Source organism: Telmatherina bonti (assembly GCF_933228915.1).
Source record: "Telmatherina bonti genome assembly, chromosome: 1".
NCBI classification, from domain to species: Eukaryota; Metazoa; Chordata; class Actinopteri; order Atheriniformes; family Telmatherinidae; genus Telmatherina; species Telmatherina bonti.
This window is the reverse complement of record NC_136619.1, coordinates 31,785,196-31,806,846: the sequence shown is the minus strand read 5'-3', so window position 1 is coordinate 31,806,846 and position 21,651 is coordinate 31,785,196. Positions and strand designations below refer to the sequence as shown.

The 21,651-nt window shown below is 36.7% G+C and overlaps 2 protein-coding genes across 2 annotated transcripts; one reads left to right on the top strand and one right to left on the bottom strand.

Moving 5' to 3' along the window:
* Positions 1-2,597: 2,597 nt before the first annotated feature.
* Positions 2,598-14,920, bottom strand: LOC306774921 (coiled-coil domain-containing protein 81-like). The gene is made up of 16 exons (XM_079265111.1): positions 14,795-14,920; positions 14,607-14,668; positions 14,329-14,482; positions 13,463-13,647; positions 13,304-13,378; positions 13,044-13,215; positions 11,696-11,810; positions 9,236-9,329; positions 8,625-8,771; positions 6,853-6,951; positions 6,238-6,407; positions 6,081-6,159; positions 5,174-5,284; positions 4,965-5,074; positions 4,743-4,868; positions 2,598-4,547 (listed from the first exon to the last, which is right to left on the bottom strand). Exons 1-16 carry the CDS (start codon positions 14,868-14,870, stop codon positions 4,409-4,411), a joined length of 1,914 nt encoding a protein of 637 aa, XP_079121237.1. The 5' UTR covers positions 14,871-14,920; the 3' UTR covers positions 2,598-4,408.
* A 432-nt stretch (positions 14,921-15,352) lies between these two features.
* Positions 15,353-19,885, top strand: LOC306774433 (interleukin-1 receptor accessory protein-like; the record flags this gene model as incomplete). The annotated part of the gene is made up of 9 exons (XM_079264463.1): positions 15,353-15,407; positions 16,387-16,633; positions 17,092-17,278; positions 17,394-17,538; positions 18,391-18,514; positions 18,688-18,833; positions 18,969-19,115; positions 19,267-19,413; positions 19,542-19,885. 9 exons carry the CDS (start codon positions 15,353-15,355, stop codon positions 19,883-19,885), a joined length of 1,542 nt encoding a protein of 513 aa, XP_079120589.1.
* Between the last annotated feature and the right edge of the window lie 1,766 nt (positions 19,886-21,651).

Below are 21,651 nucleotides of genomic sequence, written 5' to 3'. Positions count from 1 at the left end.
TTCACATTATTCCACATCAATAATATACTCACAGGGTATATCAATGTGAACTAATGCATTTTTTTCAGTCTTTGATAATTAAATTCTAATCCTAAATCTGAGTTTTCAAAATGTAGTTCTAGGAACACCCAGAAATTAAACTGTGAGTATATAGCAGGGTTAAGAAAGCATCACAGAAACAGTTTAAGATAGAGTATTGGAAACATAGAACCTTGAAATATACAACAAAGCTCTGATGTCAGTGTTCAGCTGTTGCCTCATCTGCAGTTCTGAAGTCATGTTTTTTTTTTTATTAATATTACTCATTTTGTACAATCTTCCTAAATCAAGTTAATTCTGGATTGATGTGACTTTATGAAGCCAATTTTGGCTCAACTGCAAAAAAGCAGCCCGTTTTAATTTTTTTTTTTAAAAAAGGGGGTGTTTTCTTTTGTTGTATTTTTTAATGAACATCAATTCAAATTATTTTAAACTTTTTTAAAGCCAGTTTTCATTCTGCATCTGGAGGCTGTTAAAAAAAAGAGGCAAAACAACTCTTTTTATCTAAAACAATTTTTATCTTAACAATTTTAAATCCAGATTTTAAAAACATTTCTTTTTCCATACACCTATGCATGAAAGCTGCCAGGTAACTTTTAACTGATCTTACTTGTACTATATATTTTTTAATTTATGTTTTATATTGTGATTTGTGCTAACTCTTGCTGCTTTCCATCATTTGAATGCTTTCTTTGCACCATCTGGTTTTAATGTTTTATGTAAAGCACTTAGAATTGTCATATACATGAAAAGTGCAGGACAAATAAACTTGATGTGCCTAAGTCCTTTCTGTATTTCTCCATGCATTATGTAATCTTCAGAGGTTCATAAAATATGCACACCTGCACAGGAAAAGTGTTTTTAAAGGACCTATGACCTTCTGTTAAATTTGGACAACTAACCATGGGTTTGTAGATGTTTTTTCTGGATGAATCCATTTCTGAGTCACTGTTTCTGTACATGCACACACACACACACACACACACACACACACACACACACACACACACACACACACACACACACACACACACACACACACACACACACACACACACACACAAATTCATGAGTCTCTGACTGTACATAGAAATGTCAGTAAGTAAATTAATCAGACAGATCATGCCGGTTGGGTTATTATGCATCCGTTTCATCTGTTCAGCCCTAAAATGCTTCCATGAGCTCATTAAGGGAGTTCTTTTGCAGAGAACTGGGACTACAGCCAGAAGAATAATGTCATGTTATTGTAACACAACATTTATCACCACGATCCACAACATGAACCCATCCTCCCATATCAAAGATGCATATTTCCTTTCATCATTTTCTTGTTTTGTTTTCTTTACTTTTATCTTTGCTCCAGTTTGTTTGAAGCTTATGATTTATGAAGAAACACTTGATATCCTCCTGACTACCAGGAAAAAAAATGTGTAACTACAAATGTCCACTACGGAGGACAATCCTTAAACTTTTAAATATTGTGGTAAAATATAGTTATATTTATCTAAGAAACGATTTAGTGTGTTTATAAGATATTCAATGAAAATAAAACTACGAAATTTCAAGTAAAAATCAGCACAAAGAAAAGTATTATGCACTTTTGCTCTTCCCATGAAACATGCTTGTTGCAATGGAGGCCATTTTTCTTGAAGAGACAAAAAAAGTTCACAAAGCCCCACCCCCACAAATGAGGTACAATTTAAAAGCACTAAATGTCCTCTTAAAAAACCAAAAGGTGTTAGTTCAGTAGCATTCAGGGAGATTAAAATATTTAGGTTTACAAAGGTCCTCCACAGAGGACAAATTGAACTACTGGTAGTCAGGAGGATATGATTCTGATGGTCCATGCTTTCTCACCCCACAGTCCTCACTAACTTCTGGCTCTCATGAGGTTCCTTGCTTTCATCTATTATACCTGTCCATGTCAAAGATTTATGAAATCAGCATTTGGCGTCAGAGAGCTACCCAATAAAGTATTTCATATCTATTGGCAAGAGTAGACCACTTTGACATAACCTTTTTCTTTCACTTTACTAGCTCCAACTCAGCCTTTCCTGGTCAACAAACAGAAATTAGTGAGCGTCCTAAATTGCTTCATAAACTATACATTTCATATTGTGAGAACAACTTTCTTCATTTTGTACACAAATGAAAAAATAGAGGATCAGTTACACGAGGCGAAGCAGAAAAGTAAAACAAAATGAGAAAGAGTTTGTTTTTTACTTTGCGGAAGCCATTTTAACAAAGCACCTTGACATATATGCTTATCAACAATTAGCTTTTTGCAAACTTGTTCTTTATATCAGTCACCTTACATAGTCAGCTTTGTAAAAACATCTGAAAAGAAAACCTCTGAATAAACATGACTTTATTTGTGTATTCGAATAATGCAAATTACAAATGACTGCCTGTATTCTATGCAGGTGTCCAAGACATTACAGATTGTCTCAGGCAACAAAAAGGATCTTGCAGAATCACAGGTTTGTAAGTAAAGCAAGATAAAAAAAATAGGAGTTTTGAAAAGTACTTTGAGAGGGTTACACATTTCTTAAGTTTTGTTTTTCATGGAGTGAAACCAGTCAGTTTCATCCTTCATCTGTTATTTAATTACAAATAATCCACTAAGGACCTTTGAGATTGTTGCTAATGCAGACTTAATGGTTAGTGTGGGTGCTATTGTTTAAAAATTAATCTACTCATCAAGTTTCTTTAAAAAAAAACAACAAAAAAGTGTCACAGTAGAATTCTGTAAGATTGCAGATGAGTGTTTGTTGAGGTTAGTTGCTAGGGAACTAACAGTTGGTTGCCAGGATATTTCAAGTGGATTTCCTGTTATGATTCAAATAGGTTAATGGGAGTTAAAGTGATATCGTGCAACTTTTGACCAAAACATTAGTCTAATGTGAGTAACAATGGACCATTTTTAACGTCAATATACAGCACTTCATGACTGTTGGTGCTTCAGTGAAGCTGCCTTCTTTATAAACCACATTGTAACTTTGCAGAAGCGGCCAGTCTCTCATCGGATCATGTGACCTGAAGGCTTAAGGGTGTCCCTCTATAAAAACAAAGGGCTCCGCTTTGTGCTACTTTTATATCCTCTTTGAATTAAAGTTTATTATGGCTGAATAAAGTCAGAAGGTGAGAACGGTGTCTGAGGAAAGAGACAGCCGGAAAGGGATCGCACTGGAGGAAAGACACGAGTCAGCCTTGGCAAAGATAAAACCCACTCTCTGTATGCCTCTGTATTGTTAGACTAGTAAGTTAGCTTTTTGCTTGTTTTAAAAATGTAGCTAAATGTGAAAAACTTTTTCACATCTCTCAGCCAGCATTTATTCATGACAATAGGTGCCTGAAGAGATGCAGAGTGTTGCAGTCTGTCTTTATTTTTGTTTAGTAGAAGCCAAATATGGCTAGTTGAAGCTAATCGGCTACAGGTCAAAGCTAATGAGACTCCCTAAACATTTTGCACAAGTTGGCCTGGTTTGCATGCAACAAATGCATTTTGTATAATTCATGTAAATATCAAAGTAACAGAATAATTAGCAGCCGAATTGGTTTAGTTTTATTGCTTTCATACGTTATTCAATAAAAAGCAGTACTACTGCAATGTATCATAAGCTAAGGGCTAATGCAGACATTTTCAAAAGAGTAAGTTAGTGACATGAGTTGTGTCATTTTAATGCTTCATTTGATATTCAAAACTGTAATTTATAGTAATGTTTTTGGGGTAGTTTTTGCTGTGTGTGAGTGTTTTACTGTTTAGCAACACTCTGGTGTAGCCTGTAGCAGATTACAGGTTTAGAGCCCCTAGTGGCCAAACGTTGCACAGAATCCTTTTAATTGTCACAAAATAGTCTGAATCTGGACTCCACAGATGAATCTGAAAAAAAAAACAAAAAAACAATGACTGTAGCTTTTTACTAAAGGTTTTCTATATGCATAACACAGCATGGGTATATTTGCTGCAGCATACACAAATAAATGTATAATTCACTGAACTGAAAGAATATGCAGTCCTGTATATTGGTCACCTGTCAGTTATTCTGTCATCTTGTCAATATGGTTCTAGATAAATTTAAAAATATTTTTTGCATCTTATAGAACCCATTTCACAAAGAAAGAAGACCAAGTAACGGGAAATATTTAACTCCTTGACTGATCAGTAACAAAATAACTTTAATTTTGTGAAAATCAAATTACAGCAGACACAAATTTAAAATACAGATCCAAAAAAGGAAAAACCATTAAAACAGAAGACAGCACACTAACAACAAAGCAGACCACATGCATATGTTGTTTCAACAACTTGACAAATTGAAGATTTCAGGTATTGATGTCTAGGTGCCGTGCTTCACTTCACTGTTCATCAGATCATGAACTGTGAACCAGCAAGGTGATGAGAATCTTTCCAGATGTTGGTCTCTCCACAGTTGGTGGTCTTCCTCTTACACTGACAGCAGCGCTTGTATTCCTTTAGCTTATCAACAAGGAGCGGACCAGCAGCACTGCTCACACAGACAGAAATGTTTGAACAGTATTTTTAAGACAAGTAGCAAGTTAATCGTCACCTCATAAAACAGCATGAAACACATTTTCCACAAATAATGGAAATGTCACTTTCTGGACACAATAAACCAAGAGAATAGATGTATGTTCCATTCCACCAACATTTTTGTTTTTATTTTAAGATTTGAACACACCTCATGAAGCGCCTCTCTTCCTCCTCTCGTTCATGTTTGAGTTTAACACTGCGACCCCACTCATCCTCCAGCGACTTACTGATGTTATGCTTCTTTTCAAAGAAATTGATGCGGTCCAGTATAAGCCTGACCAGAAAGCAAATTTTAGACTCACTCTGCCTTTCTTCTCTTAACATTTCGCTTCTTGCCAACTTATTTAATTCCCACCCTCATTTTACTCACTCCGTTTTGTTGTGTTTCAGCATTTCCCTTTCTTTCTCCAGCTGTAGCTGACGGTTCTGAAGTTCTTCCTTCTTCCTCTGAGCAGCAGTGGTAAGATTTACCTGAAAGAGCTGTCATATGGAACATATCACTTCCACTTAGAAGCACAGATACAGTAAGTCATGTCGGTAGTAAAGCAGGAAGTCAGAATATCTAAAATCAAAGATGACCTTCTGTGCTCTTTCGCGACCCTCTGTGTTGCTCACTGCAGTTCCACAGCGGTTGAACCTTGGATGGTCAGGGTGGCACTCTGGTGTCGGCATGCACTTCTTATTTCCCACCTAAAGCACAATTTACAAGCTAATCTCACATGTAAGTAGAAAATCAAAATTATGAAAACATGTCAGTGATGGCTCATTTGTTTGTCTGGGCAGCCAGCATGCACTCTACAAGCAGGATGGGTGGGTTTCCATATACTGCTGCCTTCCTCTGGCCTCTAACCTTCCTCAACCTGAACAGCACATTGAAACTAAGAAGACCAGAAAGTACCAGAAAACCGAGCAGGAAAATAGAAATTGCAACAATTGTTTTATGACTGGAAGTCATAAAACAATTGGAATCTTCTGTGGCCAAGAAGATTCCTCTAAATTTTTCAGCAGTAATGTGTGTTTAATTGCACTCTTTTTATTACTTGTGGACATTTATAGAGAACTTTAGAGAGAGCTTGATGGTATGTGCTTATTTGGACATAGTTATAATTAAAAAATATGATACTAGAATTTGTTCAACAATAAACAGACCAAAAACTATAGTATGTGGAATTAGGTTGTGTCCCTCAGCAGTGTGAGAATAACTGGCTTGTGTTAGTTGTTCAGTTTAAAGATTAACATCTAAACAATGCCCAAAAGTAGTTTCTTATTATTATTATGAGAATTCAGTACAGGTATTTGAAATCAATTTTAATATTCTTTCATAAATACAAACCATTTGAAGCAAATCTCTCATTAAACTAAATCTAACATTGTGTTAATCACTTGCTTCCGAATTCAAGTACTGATGAGTATTTGTACAAAGAGGAGTAAACTATTAAAAAAAGGAGAAATAAAATCTGAACCATTTGGTGGAGTGTTTTCTTGCCTGAGTGTCCAGAGACGTCTTATAAAGTTTGGTTTTCTCCTGTTTCTGCTGGAGTTCCTGGGCCCTCTGCAAAGCTGTCCTGAAAAAGCACCCAATGACATGCACATTGTCTCCACAGATAAGTATCTGAAATCCCTACACTGTTACAGTTACTCACTCTTGGATCAGCTGGACCTGGTCATGGTGCTCCATGAGAAGACGATTCTGTTGGTCTATCACCTTGTGTTTCCGTCGGCTCTCTATTTGGCTCAAGATATTGTTCATGTAACGATGCTGTTGAATCCTTCTTGGAGGTGTGAGGGGCCGAGCCGGAAAGATGAATGTGTTCTAAACAAGACCCAGAGAGCAAACTTAAATAAGTGTGTCAAGATTTGCAGGATTTAATTATATTGTTGCCTACATTTTTCTGAAACCATTAGTAGCTGCTTCCCGATGTATTTTTGTTGTTACTCAAATTACAGTATTGACATATTTACTTGAATACAAAGATCTAAGAAATTCCCTTTGAAAAAATTAGTATCAGCCACATTTTTACTGACCAATCCCCCACAACAGTTCCAAGTATCTTATTATTTCTTCTACACAAATTCCTTGTCACTGTGAATCACGCGTAGGAAGTGCTACGCAGTTGTGTAAAAAGATTCAGCCACAATTCGTCATAATAAACCATAACTCTCCACATCCCTATTCTAGTCACCACAGGTATCAGGAGAGGATACAAATTTGTAAAGGTCACGGGTTTCATGTCCATCAAGCTTCTTGTATTACTCACAGGGATGACGGGAGAGGAAGTCTTCTCTCTCTCCTGTGACATTTTCATGTTAAATGCAGCTACCTGCTTTGCATGCTCACGCTGTTCAATTAGTCTCACCTGCCAGAAAAATGCAGTTCTTTTAATCATCATGTTGATGGTAAAAACTGGAAACAGTAATGTCACATATTACACAGGTCAGTGTGTATTTCATAGAGAAATTACTTGTTCCATGAATATATTGTGAGGGATTAGGATTTTTCATCATGTGTTGTGTTGCTTTACTGTGCCATTATAATAACTGCAGTAAAAAACTTTTAGGCAAAGCATGTAGGCTGGTTTACTATTCCATATGATAATGAAAAGTTTTTCAACAATTTTGTATTTCTGGGTCTGGTTTTCTGTCATCTAAATCATCAAAAGGGACTAAACTGTTTCAAGTTTGACGGCAGTATTAAAACTGCATTACTGACTGAGCTTCGGCAGATTTTCATACTTTGGCATCCCATCACAAAGGTTTTAATTCCGTATTGGTGTTGCATCCACTAAAGTCAATTCCTTTGTTGACTTTTCTCTTAACTCATACACTGTTTTTTCTCCAGGACCTTTCCTAGATTTTTTTTTTTTTTCAATTTTGTAATCTTGCATCACTTTGCGAAATAAACCCCAGCGCATGTTTAAGAAAAAACTGTGTAGTGATGCCGGCATGTGACACATTGCCACAAAGCAAAATATAACTTGCATGTGATGCTCTCAGATGGGAAAAAAAAAAAGTCATGAGGCTCATTTTCCCAGTCCCAGGACCCTACAGGGCAACAACTCCAGGAATGTACATAATAAATGTCAGCATATCATCAAAACAAATCATGTAGTATGTAGTATTGTTTTAACTATAAGTCTTACAGATATTTGTGTCTTTACATGTTAATCTGCTTTTGTTTTTGCCACCGGTCTCAGATTATGCCAGAATGTAATTACGGAAATTATTCCCCTGGCATGTTCTTTTGGGTAACTGTATTATTTCTCTTTTAAACAATGTTTATTATACAGATTGGTTTGCTCCGCACAAGAACCTGGTATTGAGACGTTTTTTTCCAATAGGTTTTACTTGTGTAAAGCATTTTTTGTCCATTGTTATATTGTGATTTTATTAGATACATCACTGTTTTGACCTTGTAATGGGATGGCAAACTGTCCAGGGTGTACCCTGCCTCTCGCGCAAAGATTGCTTGGATATGCTCCAGCTTCCCGCAACCCTGAGTTGGACTAAATGGTTGAGAAAATGGATGAATATTACTGTCTCATGCAACTTCCTAAATAACCTGTGTGGAAACCAGATATGTACAGGCATTGTCTAACTGGCCAGACAATACAATCTTCTTCACTCAAGACACTACTGATCAAAAAACCTTTGGAAAGCTTGCTTGACATCATCCATACGTTATTAAACTAGGATACTTGCATTTTTTAGGGTGTGGTCTTTGCATGTAAAACAGTTTGATAATCAGTTTAAATTTCATTTTATGATGTTTTAAATGAAGATACAGACCTGTCTCCATTGGCATTTATCAGTCATCAAGCATGGTTTCCCAAATAATGATTCACTGAACATTAGCAATGTTTCATATGTGTGCATGTATATTTGAAGCCCAACACGTGAACATGTTAGTATGCTGATGTCAACATTCATTGTTCATTCAGGGTCTGTAAATTGTTTTGTAGCTGCTGGCTCTTGTTGTAACACTAACATATTGATGTGCTGTTGACATACATGAGCACAAACAAACACACACCCGTTCTTGCTCCATATGCTGCTTGTCTCTCAGTTGCTCATTGAGCAGTAAGGCTTTCTCTTGAGCTTTGTCTTCTGCCTGCTGCTGCTCCCTCAAATACACTGGAACATTTCTTCGTTCCCGTTGTATACACAGGTGGCACAGCTCCTACAGCGACAGGTGGTTAGTTACACATCCAACAGAGAGCATTGTGGTTAGTTACACATCCAGCAGACAGAGCAACGTTGCATTCCGCCCTCCGGTGACCCCCTTTAAGCTGCCTATGTCTATTCTTTATTAACTTTCAAAAAGATTACTGTCTTTATAGATGCCAATTTTTCAACAATCTATTAACTAACTGTGTTTGTAATCTAATAGTTGCTGAATTGGATGTATATCTAAAGAAATTGTGGATGGAAAAAGTTCTGTGTAAATTGTGAAAGGAAATGAAACTGTGTGGTTAAATGCTATAAAACATCCAGTTAAAGTTTGCTTCTGGCGTTGTCATGGTAAGAGGTGGGTTGCACATATAGCAACGCATTTTAAGTCTTTCCATTTCAGTCTTATTTGCCATTTCACAGAAAAATCCCCCCTGAATTGAATAAACAACAGTCAAACATGTGCAAACTCACCTGTCCAGCGTATGTGTTCATCAAGCAGGTTCCATTCTCAAGATGTTCCTTCACATCAGGAGGTGCCATTTGGAGGGAGTTGGAGGTTGTGGGCCTGAGAAAGAGCAGATTTTTATGCTAATGTACGCTGTACATAAAAAAAACCTGTTATTTTATTGTCATATCCCAGAAAAAGTGTAATATAACAGTTATGATTCCCCTAACCTTAACTTATACGCTGCATATACAGTCTATGGTCTTTTTTTTTTTTAGCAGTCTCAAACATTCACACATGCACAAGCCTGTATTCCATGCTAATCTTTATCTGCAGATGCAAATACAGTCGTAGTTAATCTTCTTTTTCCATAGAATTAAAAAAAATAAATAAATAAGCAGAAACTTTAAAAATTTAGAGGAAAGGATCTTGTAACAGGTTGGAAGGAAGTCCTTTAACAAGGTCAGAGTCAGCATCAAGATATGATCATTATGCACATTTTCCCCACTTAAACTTTAGAGGTTTTCTGGAAAATGTTTGGACATTTCACCCCTAACATTTTTTTTAATCTTAATTTTTTCTTCTCATAAAATATTAGAACAAACCATAAATTTACACGAAGGCTGCAGTAAACAGCTTCTTTTAGGCCTAATTTATATGAGTGATAGTTTTTGCACACTTCCGGTGTGCAATGAGTGTATTCCAGAGGTGGGACAGCATGTACGAATGCTGCTATTTGTATGACTGATCCCTACAGATTAGGCTTTGTAAAATTTGGTACAAGGCAACAGGTTGTGGACTTTAGGTACTGAAGTATCTTTCAGAGATACATGCATTACATGCATGTGTTTCCTTTATGAGTCAAATAGTAAAGAGGCACCGGTGTCAATGCAAGCTAAGCTTAATGTAACCTCCTCTAACACTAGCAGAGATTGTCATTTTAAACAGAGAACAGTCTTGATCAGAAACGACAGCGTCAGTTACGGCAACATAAAAAAATGTTTGGACTTTTGATAATAATCTGATTCAACTGTTTTAAGTTGGATCTGTTACGTGTTGAGAAAGTCCAAAGTTAAAATATTCAAGAGTTATTTTGTACAGTAATCTCTCACAGAGTGGCCCAGGATGGCATCTATACAACCTGAAGAGGACGAGAAAGTGAAGAAAGAAGCTAAATATCATCTTAATGTTTGTGATGTTTCTATTGATCAAAGCTTGCTTCAATGGTGCTGAGTTGGCTCTCCTTCATGTAATGCCTTTCTGCTTTCCGTTTTGACTTTGCTTGTCTATTGTCCTTGTCTGTGGAAGAGTCGGTAATGGAGTGAGGAAGAAAAGTTGTAGGAGAGCAGTTCAACTCCTGGCCTATTCAGGCCCTCTCTTGTAAAAAAAAAATACCGGAAAAATATATATTACCAACTAAGTGGACTGAAAAGGCATTGTTAGCAATAAGAGTCCATGTATTTAGTGGCAGAAGTTGAGGGCCAGCAATAAAAACCTCAATATTCAGAGGTGTCATCACCCACAATCAGAATTTGGAGACAAGCCTTTAACTGTGGTCCTATAATTTCAGATTTACGATGAGGCTTCACCCCACTTCGTGACTGAAAAGGGACATGCAGATCAACACAAAATAGATGCTGAATCTTAGTGGATCTAATTTGTTCTGCGAGGTCACAGTATGTTGTTTGAGAGGTTAGTTAAACATTCTTCTAGCAGCTGTCTTCTGCTGTTTCCTCCTCTGCATAGGAGTCAATAAGGAGGACGATTGGAAATACATATGACGCTCGTGCATGAGTCATGAAGATATAAAAATTGTGAAAAATGCTTTTTTAATGGACTGAATCCACAAAAATAGGTGTATCCTAGTAATACGCCTGGGTCCAGACAACACTGGTGTACTTTCTCATCATAACGATGGAGGGGAAAGTATGGTGAAATGCAAGCAGAAGCGAGAGCAGAAATGAGAGCAGAAGCAAGAAATGCATTATAATAATAATGCAGAAATCTAGTCCCACATAGGTCTGTCACAAAAACTCTTTCTTGCATGTCTTTTATCCCAAAAACCTTAAAAGTGAGAAACAGCGTTATAACAACAGATAATATGCTTCTCATCCAAAACCTGCCAATAGTAAAATAAATATGGGATTTTATTGAGTGGTGACGCTTGCTGGTGGACAGAATGACCAAGTGGAAACATTTGCAGTTTACAGAGATTGCAGATGAGTGTGTTTGCATGTGATTGTGTGTGGAAACTGACATGCATGGACATGAGAACAAAAGACATTCTGTCCCATGGGTAGTCGTGCATCATTGATGAAGCTGCAAAGCTGCCTGTGGACAGTGACAATGTGAGACCACCACTGAGCTCTCAGCTCTCACTGACTCATCTACCAGCAAACTGCAGCTCAGTGCAGTGCAAGCTGAACCACTCCAGAGACACTGTTCTGGTCCTTATGTGTGTTTTTGTATCTTTGAGTGTTGAGTACTTGTTTGTGGACTCCACAGGGGGGGTTGGATTCAGTTCCTCAGTCAGGTCGACAGCTCTCAGCTTGGCAGGCAGCAGTATCTGATTAGATTTAGACATTCTCTGTTGGAGAAGCTCTGCAGAGAAACATAACACTGAGTAGGTTCACTGCTATTAGACTTAACTGGTTCGCTCATAGTTTTATCTGCTTCTAATATGTTATCACTGAGTGTGTTATTCTGCATTAGTAGCTTTTCTGTTTTTGTAGCATCTCAACATCCTTTAAATCTCAGAGGCTTGTTTCAGTACCTTGAAGAGCCATGGGTCCCGAAGCTCCAACAGATCACCTATGCAGCCTTTTAGCAATCTCAAAGAGTTGTCAATTCATAACTGAAAGAAAAGCTTGACCCAGTTTGTGTAATGTGAGAACAGGCAGCATGACCTCAAACTGCTGGGGCAACCAGTTAATCCGCAAGGGCAACATCACTTAAAGGGACAGTTTTCTATTTTAGAAAAGAAATTTTTTTTGTTTAGAATCAGAAGACAATATTTTTTAAAATAAAAAATGTGGAAAGAAAAAGGACTGCAGATAGCCAATATGGATAACATCCTCAGATATGATTCCAGGAAAAATTTTGGCTACAAAAACAGCCACTGATGACAGACTCAGAGGGTTTTGTGGGCCTGATCAGAGAGCCACATCAAGTTTACTGACTGCAACATTCATTAGACCACAAAACTTATTGGGGTGGCTGTAGCTCAGGAGGAGCTCAGGAGGTCGATTCTAGGCTTCCCCTGACTACATGTCGAAGTGTCCTGAACCCCAAGCTGCCCTCCAATGTGCCTATCAGGGTATGAGTGTGTTGTGAATGGGTGAATGTGACAAGTAGTGTAAAGTGTTTTGAGTGGTCTGCATGACTGGAAAAGTATTATATAAGTACTAGTCCCTTTACCAAAAATGTCAATTTTTATGGTTCATAGTCATTTTTATGGATCTAACTTAACTGTCTTCATACTTCTTGACTAGCTAAAATGATAACAAATCATAACCTTGTGATGAACCACCCAGCCTGTCCAAGGTGTACCCTACCTCTCACCTGATGATTGCTGGGATACGATCAAGCTTCACCATGACCCTAACTTGGACTAAATCATGCTTAAGCTAAACAATATTGTTTGTATCAATTATAAATTAGAATTATCGTTAGCAAATCAACATTATTTAAACGTAAACATCTATATTGCTGTGAAAACCAAGTGCCTTTGTCTCTCTGTTACAATTTAAAGAGATTTGAATGTAATAAATTAAGGCTGTGTCAACCTCCTGGCCTAACCGTCAGGCTTCTGCAGAAGTGTTTTTTTTCTTTTACCTCCTGCATTCCTGTCCTTCAGACTTGGTGACAAGCCCTCTCCATCTTTACCACCAGCTTTGTTGTCAGGCTGAAGAGAGCAGATCGTTGGCAGGATGACAGGGTCAGCAGCCGGGGGCCTTTGAGGCTTACACAATCCATTAGGGAGTAAAGACACACTGCTCCCAGCGCTCTACAAAAAGGAAATTACAAACAAGCTGCCTGAATACACACACTTAACACTGATTACCTGGAACACACAAACAGACTTCTTAACTCACAGTTTTCAAGCCTGTCAGCAGTCTACCAGTTCCATCCACGGCATTCAGAAGATCCCTGTTAAATTTCATCTGGACCTTTTGAACAACACCAACTGAGAATTAATCTGCTGTCCAAATCCACACTGAGAAACCAAAATACAGTATGAGCAGAGGAGGCACCTTGTTATTCTTAAAGGACAGAACTCCTATTCCCTTGAAGGTGAGGGATATATTTTTTTCAGAGGCCAAAGCTCTGAAGAGCAGCAGAAGAGTTTCTCTGTAACAGCCCTCTACTTTATCACGGCTGAAAGAAGTCTCTTGTGACACAGCTGCAAAGTTCAGTTGCACCACTGGCAGATGTGTTGCTGCAAAAGACACACAGTGTCACAATGTCAAGTATGTTTATGAAACCATGAATGCTTTTCATTTATTCTCCAGCAATACTAAGATCGGTGTCTTGTCAGTATTGTCAGTTGTTTAAATTATTGATCCTTTTTTCCATTATATCATGATTTCCCGTTTTTCTAAGGTAATAATGTCTGAATTCAAAGTGAATTTAAAACAGTTATTCATCAATAGAGCTTGAAAACATACAATTCCCTTTTAGTAATGTGTTAATGAGTAAAGCCTGCTCTCTTCTTACTGAGGCTATTTATAAGCTTTGAGGTAATGGAAATATACAAATGAGGAATATAAAACAGTGACATTTGACTCACACCTGATGTTCATCGTGACAATCATGCACTGAAACATATCACACATCAAAGTTTCCAAAATAATTTGGCAACATGCAGTCCTGCACATCAGTTTTAAATTTGATGATTCATTTCAGTGAAGATGTCCTGCAGTTAGTTCTCTTCCAGTTTCTCCTGTATTAGATTGGTCTTTTTATCCCATTAAAGTGGGAGCTGTAGTAATAGGAAAACAATGGAGATTTTTTTTTTTTTTTTTTACAGATCTTTATTATACAGTATCTTTTACATTAAACCTATTTTTTATTGATTGGAGCATACCAGGAGAGGGTAACGTGTGCTTTTTGGGCTCACCAGCAGCTAGCGGTCTGGTCTGCTTTAAACCTAGAGAGTGGACTAGTTTCCGAGCCAGGATGAAGATGGGTTGGAGGAGCTTTGTAAACTTGTTTCCAGTGTCAAAATCCTGCTGAGAAAATGTGAAGGTCCCCAGCCCTGACAGGTGGACTCCCTACAGACAGACAAGCAGACAGACAGACAGACAGATAGATAGATAGATAGATAGATAGATAGATAGATAGATAGATAGATAGATAGATAGATAGATAGATAGATAGATAGATATGCAGGCTTACCTTCTTTAAAGTCATCTGACGTTTGATGTAAGAAGATATCTCTGTCCAAACAAAGTCAATATCTAAAAATAAAAGAGGTTATAGTTTAATAAGTTAAATAAAATCATAGGATACACTACGAATAACTATTCAGTTGGGCCTTTTTTAGTTCAAAGGTGCATTAAAAGAGTTGAAGAAGAAGACCGGACCGTTTTTAGAGAGCTGGGAGAAAACTCGCAGTGTCCGTCTGTCCTCATCGGCTACCTGCTGCAGGATGTCGCTCATCTCCGTTATCCTTCCTGGAAGAAGCATTAAAACGCTCCTGGAGAGTCTGACTTGTCCGCGTGCAACTGCGAACACAACACGACAACAGAGATCCACTGAAGACGCAGCGCTATGGGGAGCAGAGCGCACGTGCGTCAATAATGGTTTCATCTTGAAATCAGTTTGGAAATGTAACTTACTGTTAACAGTTTTCCCTCATGCTTTACGAAGCAACTTAACCCAGCTATAAAAAGTGGAGGCAGGAGGCTGTGTGTGAAAATCAAACCCCATGTGGAGAAGTTGGAATTAGGTTGTGTTGAGGAGCGCAGGAAAGGATTGAAACAAAAGTGAAAATAGAGTTGCTTTAGTGAAAGATTTACAGTATTGGCCTGGGTGTCGGCCCTCCTCTTCCTCTGTTTTGTTTTTCTGGAGGACGCTTTACAAGCGTTTCTGAGGAAAGGCTGTGGCTCAGACTTGACTGAACAACAGGTGTAGATGCAGTTATGAAGGAGGAAATGCTTCTGGCTGTTTTGACTGCCCTCCTCATATTACTGACAGGTAAGCGATCATTTATTTCTACTGTAGTCCTATAATATAGGAGCCTATAGTATAGGATAGTTTATGTAGTTCTAAATATTTACATTGAAAAGTGGGATTATAATCTTCAGCAGTAAAAATAATCTTTGAATAGGTGTTTTTGAATAGTTTAACTTTTTACCTACCCCAAGATAAACATGTTTATATATATATATATATATATATATATATATATATATATATATATATATATATATATATATATATATATATATATATATATATATATAATGTTATATATATATATAAACATGTTCTCATAGTTATTCAATTCATTTTCTGCACTTGGACTATTTTTTCTAATTTGAAACATACTGTTCTTTTGGCTATTTAATCCATTTTATTTGTTTGCGTTGAATAGCTCTTATTTATATAATTATTTTCTAAAATGCATTTATTCGTTATTTATATTGATTCATTTATTTAATGATTAATTGAATTTTGTTATACACTTATCTTTATCTTTTTATTTTTCTTAATTTATTTTAAAGGTGTCTCATTACATGCTAAACATAATTGAGCAGAAAAATCAAAATGTTTATTCAATTTTAAAAAAAAAATTAAAAGAGCAAGCACAGTTAAGCTCCACTAATGAAACCAAATCATCTTAAATTCACATGTGAAACATATGAAAACAGTGTTAATAACAGAGTAAAATAACAGTTAATAACAGTGTTAAAACATGTAGAAACTAGCCGTTTTTTGTCGTCTCATACTGGTAGTTATCTCCACATTCAAGCCTCAGCAAGTCAGCCAAAAGGTTCAGTGGAAGTGAAAGTGGAAGCTAATCTTTACCTGATCACCAAAAGTCAATCAACACATCTATTCTCTAGATCGTGCCATTAACCTGTTTTATTTCAGAAATGCAGTTTTGGTATGTCCCCCTAAGGTTCACAAACAGTTTTTCATTTTTATTATTCTTCATTTTTTCATTTTTCAGGTGTGCAGTCCTTGAGACCCAAATTAGTATATGTGAAACCATCTGAGATGGTTGCACTGCACTGTCCACATAAAAATCCCAAAGCCCAAGTGATCTGGACAACTCCCACTAGTCAGGCAATGAATCTGACTGATAGTAAGTCAACATTAGCTGATCAGGGTCACATAGGAGTGCTAATTGATGGGAAAAGCCTTATTATTCTCAGGGCTTCAGCAAGCCATGGGGGAAATTACTCGTGTTCTCAAAGGTAAGATTGAAAACACTCCTGACCTTAGAAATGACATTTCTTTATAATAAACATGCAGTTTGCACACAGAAAGCTTTCAAATAATAATGTCAAGTCAGTCATAACATTAAAACTGTACCTGCCCAATCTTGTGTACCCTTTTCTATTCTAAACTGCTCCTATACTGTATATCCTCTGAAGCATATCGGGGCGTGGCTGTCATATTGAACTATGAGTTGTTGACAGTAAAACCTTTGCCATATCTCCAGCAAATCCCTCCTAACAGGAAAGGCTGTTGATTGACTGATTTTTTGGTATGTGGATACAAAGTAACATCCATCTGAACATCAGTACTCAAAGTTCCAAAACATACTGATAAGATGTTTAGAAAAAGTGATGAGATGTTTTTTTATCTGTTTTATTTTATTTTGTTTTAGGCAAAACTAGACATTTTTCAACTTTTTTTCTTGTTTTTATAGGAATGCCAGCAGGGACTTCTGGTTTACTCTGATTGTATACTCAACACAGACCAAAGAGAATGAGGAAAGGGGTCAATATCCTACAACATGTTACACACAAGAGCCCTGCATGCTGTATTGTCCCGAAGTAAACATCCCTTTGGTCAATAACTCTAATATTACCAGCCACAGCATAACATGGAATAAGGTACACAACTGCCTGATATGGAGTCTAAAGAATATTTTATTTCAGAATGTTGGTGCAGTAGAATATTAATCCATTTGTGGATTTAATGTTTTAAACTGATTTTTTCCTGTTGTAGGAGGGTGACACAACAACAACAGAGAATTACTTCTTTAGTGTGGAAGAGAAAAACAGCGGTCGCTACACCTGCACCCGCTCTTACCAGTATGATGGTCAAATTTACTACAGGACCTTTACAGTAGTACTTGATGTCAAATCAAGCAGTAAGAACCAGATTTATAACTATTCATGCTTTTCATTATTTTCATCCACCCAGGATGTTAGGTTTCTGTGTTTATCTGATTGTTTGTCTGTCTGTCTGACTGTCTGTCTTTCTGTGTTTTTTTTTAATTTAAAGCAAAAACTACACAATAAATTTTCATGATTTTTTTTCTGAGAATAGGTCTTGGTCTAACTTAGATTTCATTTCATTTTTGGAGTGAACTGGATCCTCATCTGGATGTTTTGAAAGATTCTTTATCTTTACAAGATCGGGCCATTTTCAGTATAAATGCAAAGAACTCCACAATAAATGGTCAGTGCTCTTGGCCAGAAAATGCAGAAGAAGTTCCCAAGAGGTTTTACAAACTGTCAAAGTCAGAAAACTTTTCAGATCCTGAACCAGAAAACATGGGGGATCGTTTGATTTTCACTACTGGAAGGGAACAAATAAATATATATACACGCTAAAAACACTACCATATAGCCAAGACACTTCAAATAATAGTGTATCCGTTTTGAATGACTGTTAGACTATGGCATGGGGTGTAATTGACTGAATGGGTGGCAATGAGCTGCTTGGTCTGCGCTCTCAGAGTACTTTTCTAGTTTGATATGTTTAATACATTTGTTTATACTTCTATTATTCATAAATTCAAATTAGTTGTTGTTGTTGTTTAACAGAACAAACTGGTCAATCAGTGATTCTGGCACCCAAACAAAACAATGTTTTTCCTGTTGAATTAGGTGAGTTCTTGTTTAGATTCACACAAACAAAATCATTTTAAACTGAATCAGTAATTCAGTTTGTGTCAAACCTGTTTTTGTTTTGTTTTTTGCTTTGCTTTGTTTTCCAGGCTCAACAGTGGCAATTGAATGTAAAGCTGTCTTGTATTCCAGTTCTGACTTGGTTTTCTGGTTAAGTGGAGACTCATTCATAGAAGCAGACGACAGTTTACCAGTTTTCTACAATGAATCCTGGTAAATGTTTAAACACATGTCCAAACTCCCTTTAACTATTGTGTTTTGAAAAATGTGGATATTATAAGTTGCAACAATTTGCATTTAATTCCATATCTATGGATCTTTTCATTTAGTTTAATTACTTTTCCTTTAAATTAATTTCCTTTGCTTTCCATATCTTCACGTTCCAGGGAACAGAATGCTGACGACATAAAGATGACAACAACGTTAGTCTTAAAAAAGGTCTCGGAGGAAGATCTGTCAAAGAATTTCAGCTGCAAACTGCAATCTGACCATCAGTTATCAAGTTTTGTCACTATTACACTGAGACAAAAAGGTATGTTTTGTAAAATGTTTGGCACATTGACTTCAGTAAACTACCATAAACCTCTGAACACAATAAAGTGAAAGATTTAATCCGTCTTCGGACATCTCTTTTTAGTTTAAGTTCACAAATATTATTTCCCCACAGCTTGTTCTGTTCCCGTCTCTGTGCCCATCTGCATTGTTTGCATATTGGTACTTTTGATCATTATAGCAGCAACGGGTTGTGCAAAATTCAAAATCGACATAGCACTTTTCCTGAGAGACACGTTAGGCTGCTGTGGGAGCTCTTCAGGTGGGAATGACATGTTTGACTTGAAGAGTAATATTTTCTTCAAACTTTATCTTTCTGCACTTCTTTATGTTTAATTTGTCTCAGCAGTGTCCCTGTGAGTTATTGGATTTATTTGTGACAGAGCTGCGGTTGTTTGTTGTCTTATGATTAGATGTAAGAAGCTATGATGCTTTCTTACTGGGTTACAAGAGTGCCAGAGGACTGGGTGAAGATGACAGAAGGTGGCTGGAGAGTGTTTTAGAAGAGAGGTTTGGGTACAGTCTCTGCCTCTACAGTCATGATGCATTACCAGAGAAAGGTAATCACCATGTACAGTTTACTTATGTATACATGAATAACGTTAATTTTGCTTGTTGTTTTTTTGCTTGTTCTTCATATTTTTATAAGAGTGTTAACAGAGTAACCTGAGCTCTGCTTCCTTTGTAGATGTTACAGATGCTGTGATTGGCTGCACAGAGCAGAGCAGCTCTGTGGTTTTGGTTCCCAGCTCTTCTGATTCTGATCCAGGTTCTGACCTGATTAATGACGTCCTCGCATCCCTTGTGGAACGCCAAACTCATTTGGTCTACGTCATACCTGAGACCAAACAAGAGTCAAGCGCAAACTCAAAACCAGAGGCCTTAAAACAGTTCAGGGAGGATAGAGACTGTGTCATCTGGAAAGGCAGGAACTCCATGAAGCTCAACTCCTCTTTCTTGAAACGGCTTCGGTATCACCTACACCCCCCGCAGCATGCCCCGAGACTTCTACGTCAGATGAAAACCTGTTAACTTGTACAATGCCTTGCAAAATCAGAACAGTTGTTATAAAGCTTTCATTATGTGACAAAATCATGCTAGAAAATGTATATTTAATCCAACTCAAAGGAAAACCATCCAGATGGGGATTCAAACATGGGTCACTTGCATCAACGGCTGAAACCAGTTCAGCCAGTTAAGTGCACAGCTGCCCCAGATACTGAAATATTAATTAAATCAAATATTAAACATCAAATGTGCAATATAAAAAGTTGATTATTTCTATTCACTCATTGTGTATTTTGATTTTTTGTATAATTTTTTTTCTTTCTGTATTTATTTTTTTTTTCTGTGAAAATATGTTAAAATGTAAACACATATTGAAATTGACATAAATTAATTAATATGTATAGGTTGGATTCTTTGATTTTTTTTTTCCATTAAGTTCTATGGCTTTTTTTTTTTTTCCTCAAATATCTGACTTTTCTTTTTATTCTGATCTAGTGTTTTTAATGGAATGGATCCATAGCATTTCTTCAGTTTGTTTTTAGAAATCACATTATGATTTGGTCTATGTATTATATTAAGATAATACATATTCTTTTTAACACAGATTTTATTGAACTCAGGACTCAATCATATGCACATTAAACCATTCATCCTAAAGGAAACCTGATGTGACAAATTGTTGACTGTTTGATTAATTTAGAATTAAATGCAAAGTCATACAACTTGTAAATTTTACAGTATCTCAAAAGAAAGCCACATTTTGTGAGCCAATTGAGATTTATCTGCAGAGCAGTAAAAACAAATATTTATTCAGAGACAAAGGGCATCTGAAATATTCTGGACAATTTTACAATCTGCACCAGATCCTTCTAAGTTGTATGGACGGAGCAGTTTTTTTTTCTTAATCAGGGTTGATGATGCCATCAGAGCTCCTCAAGTCTGAAGCTCGGACGTTTGGAGGCTAGGTAAAAACATCAGCCTATTTGTCTTGACCAAGTCAACACGTGCCTGTCTTGCTTGAGAAAAATAGGTATCTTTCCTGCATCCTGGATTCAAGATGAGCAGTGTAACTCAGTGGTTTAAATGCAGTTTGGTTGTTGAAGCTAATTGCAATAAAGTAGCAAGTGAAGAAAATAGCTTTTCCTTTCATTCATTTACTAAAACTGCAGCTATCTTTTTTAAAAGACATTTATTATTAATTGAGGCATTCTAATGAAGCTATGTAATTCTTGAAGAGAATCAACAAACTGATCAAGAAAGCTGGTTCTGTGCTTGAGCCGCTGGAGCTGATTGTCCAAAGAAGAATGCTGCACAAGCTGATGAAGATGATGGAGGATTCTTCACACCCTCTCCACAACACAGTGATGAAACAACAAAGTGTGTTCAGTGACAGGCTTCTTCAGGTCTGATGTAAGACTGAAAGATACAGAAGATAATTCCTGCCAGCAAACATCAGCCTCCAGAATAAGACCTCCTCAAATTAATTATTATATACTACAATATTGAATTTCCCTTTGGGGATTAATAAAGTATTTTTCATTTCATTTTCATTTAATTTCAATTCATTTAAGAATGATACAGTATTTGTTTGTTATTTTAAGAAAATGCTTATTATTCTATTGCTTGCTGTAACTTAAATAATGTACAATTGTTTTGCATTCAAACTGAAAACTGCAGATAGTCAGGAAACAATAATAATGGATATATCTGCTTTTGATAAGTAACACAATCCATTGCTGCATATATTTTATTAATGGTTATTGGCTTGACATCTTAGAATTAGCTAAGTA